The 12063-nt window shown below is 35.8% G+C and overlaps 1 protein-coding gene across 1 annotated transcript; it reads left to right on the plus strand.

The window, feature by feature from the left end:
- The first annotated feature begins 4684 nt into the window (after positions 1 to 4684).
- LOC129308784 (uncharacterized) lies at positions 4685 to 11209 on the plus strand. Its single transcript, XM_054950147.1, has 5 exons — positions 4685 to 5002; positions 5263 to 5454; positions 5644 to 5853; positions 6751 to 9189; positions 10236 to 11209. Exons 1-5 carry the CDS (start codon positions 4966 to 4968, stop codon positions 10901 to 10903), a joined length of 3546 nt encoding a protein of 1181 aa, XP_054806122.1. The 5' UTR covers positions 4685 to 4965; the 3' UTR covers positions 10904 to 11209.
- The last annotated feature ends 854 nt before the right edge of the window (positions 11210 to 12063 follow it).

The raw sequence follows: 12063 nt of genomic DNA on the forward strand, positions 1-12063 counted from the left end.
GGGTTAAATTTAGGCTCTGCTTATTTAAATTGAACTCAAAATAATTTAACATATAAAAAAATTTATATAATTAAATTTAATTATAACTTCTCAAATTTTTAGGCTTCTTCAAATTAGTCTGAATATTTAAGTTATTAGATATTATTTTATTTTTTATTTAATTTTAATTTTTATTTAAAAAATTAATAATTTTAGTTTTTATTTTATTTTAATATTATTTTATTGATAATAAAAAAGGAAATTATGTATTTGGACTAATCCATTTGAACTTGAACTTGATCCAAATTTCTTTGAGTTTATTCAAACAACTTGAACAAAATTAGAGAAAAAAAAATCTAAACTCCTAAATCCTAAAATTTTTTAAACTTATTTAAACTTTTTTTTTAAAAAAAAAAGGTGAAGAACTATTCATTGATTAATTAATATTTAATTCATCCATAATTTTCATTTCATGTCATGAAGCTAAGAGAATGCAAAAGATATTTAAAGTGAATAGCATGAACAATGTGGGGAGAGATAATTGGGAGAGAAGTAAAGAGTATTCCTCGTTTAATTTAAGTTGCCATCACTTGATAGATTCTAATTCTAAAATTATATATTACCAAAACATAAATCTAAATTATTATGTAAGATCTAGTTAGAGATTAAATGTATTAATTATGGAAAGATTTCCCCTAAGCCTTTTCCCCCATACACCCAATAAGCTATACTTTTCTTTTAAAGAAAGGAAATCATTAAATCACAGCAGGCAGTTCCCAACAAAAATATTACATCACAAATAACATATATCAGCTGAATATAGTGTCATAATATGATAAGTTTAATAAACAAGTCATGTCGTACATTATCTACAAATATCATGGTGTTTTATAAAACTCGTTACATATATTTATCATAGTTAATATATTGATGTATGAATAAAGGGGGGAAAGTGTCACTTGTGATGTATTTATTATTTTTACTGTGGCCGGTTCAAGAGAAAACATCTACGTTAATCTATTTACCGTATAAAAAATTCTAAAAATCACATTGCTTATAATTCACCAACGGTTCAACACGTTTGTTGAATCCTGTGGGACGGTGTAATGAAATTCACACTAATACTGATAAAGAAAATAATGATATATGAGGAAACGTCACCTGAAGCATGCGCGGAAATGAATTTGTACGAACGGACCCAGACCGCGTCTGCGTTGAGAGAGAACAAATCCAGCCTATCCGATCAGCCCAAGCAACGTGAAGTAAGAATTGTGGGCCATGTTAAAAAGCCCAGGAAGGTTAAATGGGCCTGGACCGGCAAAGCATCACGACTCGCGAACTCTTTTCCCAATTATCGGAGGAAACAATCAATTTTTTACAACATAAAAAGTATAAATTAAGCAAGCCTCTCAGTCATTTCTCCTTCATCGTCCACCACATTGATGTAATAACGTGGGGTTGATCAGAGGTAATAAAATACCATCAGCCATGAAAGGGCTTGTGTGGCTAACTATGGATGCTTAAGCAAGCCTCTCAGTCATTTATCCTTCATCGTCCACTACATCGATGCAATAACTTGGGGTTGATCAGGGGTAATAAAATACCATCAGCCATGAAAGGGTTTGTGTGGCTAACAATGGATACATGTGTTAGCCTGTCTGCACATGAAATCCAAGCTAACATTCTAATTCTTATGCAAAAGTAATCTAGCCTTGTTAATAATGTCTTTAGAGGGATGTTTATTAGAATCACGTCTAGTAATCATATTAATGGTCTCAACACTAGCAGTAAAAACCTGAACGCTACTGAAATTATCATCCTAGCATATTAGTTTCTTTTTGTAGGTGGAGGATACCGCTAATTCCCAAAAAAAAAAAAATCTAGCATAAAAAAGTATAATCTATAAAAAGTCATACTGTTCATATGCGATGAATGATGCATCCTGTTTTTTAAACGCTGAGTAATGCGCAGGACTTATAATGTGGATTAGTGGCAAGGTAAGAGAGTGAAGAGAAAGTCATAAAAAGTTCACATGTTTCCATATTTCTTGAAATTAAAATATTGTAACAATCAGATATCCCTTGAGAGTAAAGCAAATGATGGATTGATCTTTTTTTTTTTTCTTTCTTTTTCACCTGCAGTGAGGCAATTTTATTTAAGACACTGTTAAACATTAAATGTAAGTATATTTTACAATAAAAATTCAAATATTTATCATTACGTTATGATGCTTCTCCGACGATAAAAGAATTGAAATTGAATGAGAGAGGCAAGGAGCAAAAGATGCGGGGACCCAGACGGAAAATGAAAAGGCTTGACGAGTAACTTTACCAACAAATCAATAAACAATGATAATAATAGGGGAGTGAGGGGCATGGGGGAAAAGGTAGTAGAAAGTGAGAAGCCCAGTTATTGTGGAAGGAGACAAACATGGTCCAATCATTCCATTCATGGAATGACTTGTGATGCAGCTTATAAGTTAAAGCTAATAACCATATTTAACTCCTTCACTTGTTTTATCTTCAAAGTCACGCTCCCCCACCGCCAGCCTACCCACCTCAATTGTACTTAATTTACCATTATTATTTATTATTATCATTAATGCTGTTGGTGGTGTTCCATTTCCTCTCCACGTGGACGACAACAGGTCAACAACCGTGCTGGCTTGTGGCCTCCCCCTATTTATTTCTGCCCCCCTTTTTCCTTCATCTTCTGAACTCTGATAACTTTCTTTTGCTTTTTTTAAGCAGCGATTACTGTAAATTTGATGCAATAAACAAGTGAAATATTTAAACAAATACATGAACATTTGCTGCACACATGAGGAGTACTTTGGTTTTGACAATACGGGGAAAAAAAAGGAGCGAGCTTGCTGGTTTCCGGTCTTGTCCGGCATGCCTGGACTTTGGACTCCATCTTGATATGTTAGTCAAGTGTTGTCGCCGACACAGTAGCGTTGTCCATGTTGACGTACGTAAGTACTTCATCGCCAGTTCGCCACACGTATTATTATCAAACACAATTAACAATTAAATAGCAGCCGTCTGACTATACTTATATTATATTTACATTTTTATATTCTACTCTCTAATCTTGATTTTGATTGCCCCATCTCCTTTGACGACCCTGCAATTATTTAATTTATTCAACATGTATTTGTAACTTTGAGTAGAAAATGACAAAATCAAGTCTCCACCTGTTCAAAAACACCAAGCAATGTAATACAATTTATATCCAAGCAAAACTGTATCTGGGTATTTGTTTTATAATCATTTTATTTTCAACATGTGTCGTACACTTTTTATATTTTCTCAGACATTCATAAAGTTACCTGTTACCTGTTTGTATGGGCGCTTGTGTATGAGAAAAATGCCAATGTTACCTGTTTTTTTATTTTTTTCTTGGGTTACAAATAACATGGCACCCCCTATCCTTGTTATAACAGGTAACTCGCTAAATTGGTCTTAAAATTTAAAAACTCCCAATTTTACTCCTATTTAGATTTAAAAGAATAAAAACTCCCAATGTTACCTGTTTAATATTATAAGTTATTTTTAAGGAATCATATCCTCAATATGTTAGTTAATTATTTTTAAAATTATGCATTTTTTTCACGTTGACCTCAATTTAATAAGGTGTTTTGATAAATTTTTTTATTAAAGACATATTTAATTAAGAGTATTTTAATAAAAATCTCATTAATTGCATACTAAAGTCTAAAAGGTCCAAAATACCTTATTTTTTTGAACAAACTATATCAGAAAAAGTGCCTTATATATATATATATATTTTGATAAAGGGAGTATCTCCTGTAAAACAAAGTTTTTGAGGAAAAGAGGGAGAAATACAACATTAGATGGCCAAATAAAAACATTAAATTAAAAGTAATTTCTCTATTTAATAATTTTGACATGGGTAAAATAAAAAATACTAATTAAAAATCTCTACTCATATCAAGCACTGATAACCTTTTTTTTTTTTTTTAAGATGAAACCAGCGGTCATAGAAACAGGAAGGAGTATACTGGATTCATTTCAAGATATGCATGTTTAATTAAGTAGACGAAAATGAAAAGTAACAGAAGTATTAAATCACTCACGCAGTGCTTGATATATACTGAGAAGTATCCTGGCAAAAAAGTGGGAATGGAGGTTATTTAAATTATCAAAACAATCATGCGTTTATTTTTTTTAAGAAATAGAAAAATAAACAGACACTGTCAATCAAACAAGTTCGAAGTATTTATAGCGTTTGGACTGAGCTGTCATATGAAAAAGGGGATATGTATAGTATGTGTATATGGTGGGTGGGACATTTGCTATTCCCGGAGAGAGTACAATCTTGGTTGGAACTGGGAAGCTCACTACTAAATACAAAACATGTTACTGTCTATTATAAACCAAATTTACACTATTTCATTTTCACACTCCCGGCCCAGTTCAGCTTTAAGGCATTCATTGGCCGTCATCATATGAAATGTCACAGTCTCGTGGTTTTAGCATTTGCGATGAGAACGGATCAAGGCTGGAAAGGGGTTTGATTGCAATACATCCGCAGCGGTGGCGGAAATGTTGTCACGGGCACCACGCACGTGCTTGGGAAAGTTTTCTATCCTCTGTGCTCCGCTCCAACTTGCTTATCGTGTCCCACGCATCACTGAGTCGTAACTGCATGATATCACTGCAAAGTCTCGGAGATACTCCATTGAAGAAGAGGGAGTAGGTCAATCGTGCTTGTTTCGGGCGTGTGTAATGACAAGAGAGTCCACATGGGCGGCCCTTCCTTTTGTCTGAAGCTTACCGTATCAGTGTGCCCTTCTACTCTCGCTGGCCTGGTGGTGTGGTCTCTCTCCCCACTCTGGTGTCCCTTCTTCTACCAACAAGTCCTCTTCCATCTGCTTCATCACAGTCTGCTCCATTCCTTCTCTTACTTCTCCCCTGCTGTTGGGTCGCCTTTATCTGATCCGTTGCTCTAGTCTTCCTGTACATGGATAACCAAGATCATAGACGAATTCACACTCCAGGTGCCTTTAGCTATTTCCATTTATTTTAACGAGTCTCTGAGCCTGTCTTGTTTTTCTCAATCTTGCAGTTTCTTTCTCTCTTTTTATATTATATCTCTTTCTGCTTTCTTTTACGGAGAAGTCTCTGTCTTTCTGGTTTTTCTAAAGGGAAAGTCTTTGTCTCTCGCTTTTACTTTCTTTTTGAAAGAGAACCTTGTGTCTGGGCAGTTTTATGAGTTTCTGGAATTGGAAATTTTGATGGTGCTTGGTTGATTTTGAAGGGCACGAGAGTCATGGAGTCTATGTATGCCACAAATGTGGATGGCCCTTTCCAAATCCGCATCCAAGTGCCAAACACAGGCGTGCTCACAAGAAGATCTGTGGAACCATTGAAGGTTATCAACTGTTCGACTCAGAGGGACAGCCCCATTCCAACGCTTCAGATGATTCTGACGATGATCACAAGATGCCAAGTCAGTCTAACAATATATTTTATATGTTTACTTTGAAATACCTGTGACTGAACTATTTTTTGTTCTTAAGTGAGCTTGACTCCCTCTCGCCAAATAAATTAATCTTGTGTCGATTTCTGTTGAATTTTGTATTCTCTGGGAGAAACAAGTTCACTAATATTTTGATGTGTGTGGAATTTGATGTGTCAGGTCCAAAACCCGCCATGGAAATGAGTAAAAATTTGAAGGGTGTTGGTGGGATTGGAGAAAAATTAATTAGATCAGAAGATGAGGTTTTTTCAGATGCCGTTGCAGACTTTTCAGATGGTGGATTAAGTTCGGATTCAGCCATTAGTGTGGAAAAAATGGACCGAAAGGTTCCAAAACTTTCAGAGCTATCTGAAAATAAATGTTTTGATGGTAAGTTTCAACATTAATTGGAATACTCGATCGACGTGTCTGCAGTTTTTCCCCCTCTCATCAACAGATAAATTTTTTAAGTTATTTCTGATTTAGCTGATTTGTTAGTTCAATTAAGAACTTAATATCTGGTTTTTCATGATTTCTCATTTTTTTCCAGCATGCAGCTATGATTTGCAAGGGAATTACGCACTTACTTTTCTTTCTCTGTTTCGTCTTAATAGTATCACGCTTTTAAGTAGCAATGTTAAGTTGGGTGTGGACTATTTCATGTTAATTAAGATTCATCACTGTCGTGGTATACTGATTCTTTATTGTACGGAATACTAAAACTACTTCTAAGAGTTTATTTATAAAGTTCTTACGGTAAGGAATTCAACGATAATTGTGGGTATTTCTTGACATGTTTTTTATGCGTATTGATGATAATTATCGTTAATTGGAAACTGTGCTTGGTGTGTCAAGAGTCAATACTTTTGAAAGGGTGTAATATTTGTGTCTGAAAAGAGTTGAAATTGCGGAAAATAAATTTGCTTGATGCATGATTATCAAGATTCAAGAACAATGACTGCAGAATCTCTGCAGAGAAGTTTCTTGACTTCATTTTTTTTTTCTTGTCATCATTCAGTCGTAGTGAGCACATTCATATAGGAGGATTCTTCATTTTACGTATCGCATCTAGATGATCAGCTGTCCAATGCGGAAGTGCCAGTAAAAAATAAAACTTTGATGTTCAATCAGCATGTTAACATCTTAGAGTTTATTAACTATTCAGTAATAGATTCTGTTTTGCACTAAGCCACCTGAGTCTATTACACATTCTTCTTATCTTTATTTTTTTAATGTTAGATTTGTTTCTTCCATGTCGCATCTCTGTACTAATAATTGCTTTCACAGCTGCAAGTGTGAGCCAGTTAATTGTCAAGTCGGGTGAGGGCTTCCAAGTTCAAAGTCCTGGAGCTTTGAAAAGTGAAGAGGTTGAGGTAGCAAAAACACCAGAGTTGCTGGGTCAACCATCAGGCTTTGTTGTGGAGCCATCTTCATTTTCTGATTCAGATTTGACGACTAAGGCATCAACTGTTGTAGATAGTGATGATTCCTTTGGTATTCCAAGTAACTCACATCTTAGCAAAGCTGAAGCCATGTCAGATGTAATTCCAGAAATGGGTATACATGTGACAGGTAGCAATTTGACTTCTGTTGCAGAGACTAATTTGAAAGGACTGGATGGGATTGAATCAGACAGAGACATGGTTGAGATTGCAAAATCTTTCAGTAATGCTGTAGATGAAACAAGTGAGAAATCTTCTAAAATAGAGGTTGGTGATGAGGAAACCTCAAGTGGTGAAATGGCTGAAGGAGCTGCTGCACTTGACCAAAAATACAATGCCAATTTATCTTCTGTGGTGTCTCAAGACAATGTTCTTCCTTCTGATGCAGATTCTGTTTCTGTCACAAATGCTTTTGCTATTGTTGTTCAGATGGAATCAAAACATATGCCACAGTTTGCTGCCTCTAGTAATCCAGTCAACGATTTTCAGGAAAAGGGAGAAGGAGATGTTAATGTCTTTACACTGTCTAATCCTGATTTAGCTCATTCTCAGAGTGAGTTTGAAAATTGTGTGGGTCAGGAAGGTGGAGTGGCAGTACAAAATCCTCTAAGCTTACACTTATCTGAACCATTGAAGCATGAGGAGGATGACTTAAAGATAACTTTGTCTGTGACTGAGGAGCCCCATTCCGATTACAACTCAAACCAACTGACTGAAGAAAAAGAGGTTCTCTTTCCTGATATGCATGCTTTAGATAATAGCATTAAGCAGGGGTGTATTAACAGTGACCCCTTGGTTGAAGTGACTGCTGTAGAGCATGCTGAAGTTTCTCCTGTGAAGCACATTTTTTATGGTGATCAAAGATCAATAGAAGTTGGAGCCTCTGAGGATTCTATGAAGTCTGAGATTAGTAAGACTTGTACTGTTGGCTCTTCTGAAGAACTGGGATCTGATGATGTTGGTAAAAATCTACAGCACAGAAATTTATTGGAAGGTAGTGTTATGGTCTCATCTGATGATTTGGAAGATTTTAAAGATTGTGAGGAAGAAGTTTCACGAAAATCTTTCAACAATCTACACTCAACTGAAGCATTTAAAGTTAAAGAAGGTGACTTGAAGGATACCATTAATGAGGAAAACCGTTCTGATTTCAAGTTGAGCCAATTGAGCAAAGAAAGGGAGATTATTTCTCCAGATGTGCGTGTTTCAGATGATATCATTAAGCAGGAGCTGGTCCACGATGAGTCTCAGGTTGAAGATGCACTTGCTGAAGAGCAAGCTGTAGTTTATCCAGTCACACTGACAGCTGAAAGTATTCAAAGATCAGATGAAATTAGAGGCTCAGTGAATACTGTGAACACTGAGAAGAATGAAAGCCATGCAGTTGGCTTCTCAGTAGCACATAAGCTCGATGATGCCTGTAAAACTTTGCAAGAGAAAAGTTTACTGGAAGATGGTATCCTGGCCTCATCTAAGGAGAATCTCAGAAATGTATCAATTGACTTCTTACCCAGTCAAACTAGTATACTTAGCAGAGACGGAACAAGTCATCATGAGAAAAAAAGAAATGATTTGGATGATGTAGTTGTAGACAGCAAATGCAAAGGAGGCGATGAGGAAAGTGATATTGGATTTGAGGTGGGAACTTTTCAGCCTAGTGATCTCTTGCAATTGGAAGGGGAGACATCAAGTGATTTATTTAAGAGTAGTGATGCTAGTGAAACAGGCAAAACAGAGAAATGTGATAAATATGATACTCAGGTTATGGGAGCCTCCCCTGTAAAAGATACGTTGTCACCCAATTCTGGTAGCATCCCATTTGAATCCCAAATTGTTTCAGAGGATGTAAGGGATGGGCAAGCAAGGAAGCCAACAGGTATTGACAGCACAGTTGTAAATGCAGTACCAGGTATTAAGGAAGACAGACAAGTAGATGAAATCATTAACAATAGCAAAGTAAAAGAAGAATGTAATACAGTTAGCAATACTTATTCTAATTTACCTCAAGCACAGGATACAGAGCCATCGAAGGCTGTGGAAAAACATGCTAAGGAACTTCCTCCACATTCTCATTTGGACACTGATCAATCTGCTCAATCTGTTCCTGCTGTTGAAGATAATACAGCTGTTGAACCTAGTGGGGATGACTCTGGAACTAGTATTGTGACTGCTTCAGATCGAAATGGAAATAACTTGGTTAAATTTGGTTCATCTGTTATTGATGCTTCAGTTGACTCTGGTAGTCGCTGTGACAGTTTGGAAGGAAACTGGGGTTCTGTTTCAGGTATATATGTTTGTTGCTTTACAATAGAAAGCCTCCTGCACCATAAAGAGTTGACTGTTGGTGGATTTACAACGTGCTTGAATGGTCAATGAAATCTTCCTATATGTTGTGCTTATTAAATTAGAGATTAATGTCATTCGAGTTTTTGTAGCTTTTTGTGTGCTCAACTCAACATTAGATAGTATCACGTAACATATTTTAAGTGAGAAGATAAAAGGGAAAGAAAGTGCCTTAACTTGCTGTTTGCTGTTACCAGTTACTGTTTTCAGTATAAATTAGGCTAAACCTAAATTAACATTTTCTCAGTTCTATTTTCGTGTCTCTGATTTTTTAATTTTCAGCTTAAGAGATACATATATTTGGAACAGACAAAATTTGAGGGACTTGGTGAAACTTCATACTAAGTTAAAGGATGGAAAGTGCATAACTTTAATGAACTTTAGTTTTGATGAGAAGTCAAATATTATAATAATGATTTTAATCAGCACATAGATAGTTTAGTTGTGTTCGTCATATCTTTGGTATAGAATTTCAAGTCTCATTTGGTGGTCCTTACCCAACGATGATGTATGTTAGAACTATGGCGAAACAAGTGATTAGTCCCCTGTATAAGTACTTTATCATCATTTCATTTTGCATGACACTGATTATTATTCATATATATATCAGGATAATTAATTGACTGTTACTGCAAATTATATTTTTGTTTATAATGGTGTAGATCTATAGAGTACATAGCACACTTGTACAGTTTCAATCTTTATGAACTCTGTCTACTTCGAACTAATGTGTGCCGTTTATTTTCTCTCCATTTGTCATATCTCACACGTTGACTGCTAAATATCACTACTACTTGGTTTAATCGGTTGCATATCAGAAGTTTCTTTATTCTAAGTTTGCTCTTTTAGAATCTTTGGGGAAATGGGAAAGAGATCTTATTTCTCCTTCGCAACTTGCATTTTCTATACAAAGCTTAAATAATTTTTTGCACTTTTTTGGGAGGGGGATGTACCAATTGATTTGCTCTTTCATGATATGTCAATCAGTTCTCTCTGTCCAATCTGATGCGCCAGCTATTACGGATGGTGAAGCTTTACCATCAGCAGAAACAGGGAAATCCAACTTGAACAGTTCTAAAGCTGCAGCTCAGGGACTGCAATCTGAAAAATCAGATATATTTGAACCACCATCTTTCATGACTCTGGTCGAACATGAACACATGGTTGGCCCAAAAGCTGCTGCTTCAGAAGGTCAGAAAGGACAGAACCCACAACAACCAAATCCTATGTCTTCGCAGGCTGGCTGGTTTCCCACCCTTACTCATGTTGTTAATGAGTCTCAAGGGAGAAAGAAGAATGAAGAAATTATAGCCAAGGTAACTAACTGGAGCACCAGTAAACAGAGCAGCACACCTTTGAAGAGCCTCCTGGGCGAGGCTGCCAATAGCAACAAGCCTAAGTCTCCGAAGTTGGACGGAAATCTAGCGTCTTCCAAAAATGGTGAAGTTGCAACAGATAATGACTCTGGATTGACAACTGTTAACTCCATTCTTGGTCCCGAATCCCCTGCTGCACAGGCTGCGAGAGACAAGGCTGGAAAAGAATGGAACTCCCCGGCAAGATATCCTGCTGACATCAAGAGGGAAAAGAGGAAAATCAAGAGCAGACCATATTGGGTACAGTTTGTATGCTGCTCTTCTGTGGATCCTCGGTGAATGTGAAGTAGAAGATTGACATAAGTGGTGAAATTATTCTAATCCTCTCCACCTGATGATATGATCTGCTTATTAGTTCTGGTCGTGGTGTTATAGTTGGTTTAAAGTAAGGTTCACTTTAGATTTAAGGTACATATTTTGGTTAATGTATCTGTCTTCCTAGGATCCTAGGAAGATGGTTGTATATTTTGTGGATCTACAGTCATATTTTTCTGCTACGAAACTTGAACATTTCATATCATGGTTTGGTTCACTTTGCTGCAGCCTCAATTTGATGGTACAGATGATCCCGCTTTGCCTTTCAAATGTTTCTTGTCAAAACTCTGGCGCGTGCTTTGAGTACAAGTTCATAAAATGTGATCATATGATGAGATTACGTGTAGGAATATGCTTTGCATTTTCTGCCTTTGAAAGTGAACGGCAATAGGGACTGTGGAAAATGATATTTGCAGCCACTATTAAGGAATAGAGAACATAAAGTACCATTGAAAAATAATTGAGAGAGTTAAACAATGAGAAGGTGTGGTGAAAGGAGGTAAAGTTTTGGATGTGAGAGGAGTCGATAGTTTTGTGTTTTAAATTAAACAGGCGTTGGTTAAGCACAAGAATTTTTAATCATCAAGGACAAAGATCAATAATAACGATTAATGAAAGGCATTTGTGTTTATTGCACGACACTGGCTAGTATTTAGTTGTTTAAAATTATGATTTATCTTATGTCTTCCTTAAGATAAATCATAATTATATATAATTACAAATCCCTAAATAACCAAAGGAGCACATAAGATAAATCATAATTTCAAAATAAGAAACAAGTTATATATAATTAGAAACATGTTCATAGATTGATTACTATAATGTTAAGAGTACTAGGTTCAAAATGATAAATGTCATATACCCCATTTGTGATTTGTCCATTTGCAGCCCCTCCCACATGTATGTATGCGTGTTTTTTTTTTTTTCGTAAGCATGCATGTGTATATGTGGCTGCGTTGGAGTTCCCAAATTAGCATCATTCGAAGAAGCTACTTTAAGAGCCTGCATGACAATATGATGCAAGTAAATAAAAGTTGATATGGAAAATTAATAATTGTAAGATAAAGAATAAGGCAATATGAAATAATTTACATGACACGTCAGTATATATTACAAGAGAAGAA

The sequence above is a fragment of the Prosopis cineraria genome, unplaced genomic scaffold (genome assembly GCF_029017545.1).
Source record: "Prosopis cineraria cultivar Desert tree isolate PC_DT_omini unplaced genomic scaffold, ASM2901754v1 PC4, whole genome shotgun sequence".
Taxonomy (NCBI): Eukaryota; Viridiplantae; Streptophyta; class Magnoliopsida; order Fabales; family Fabaceae; genus Prosopis; species Prosopis cineraria.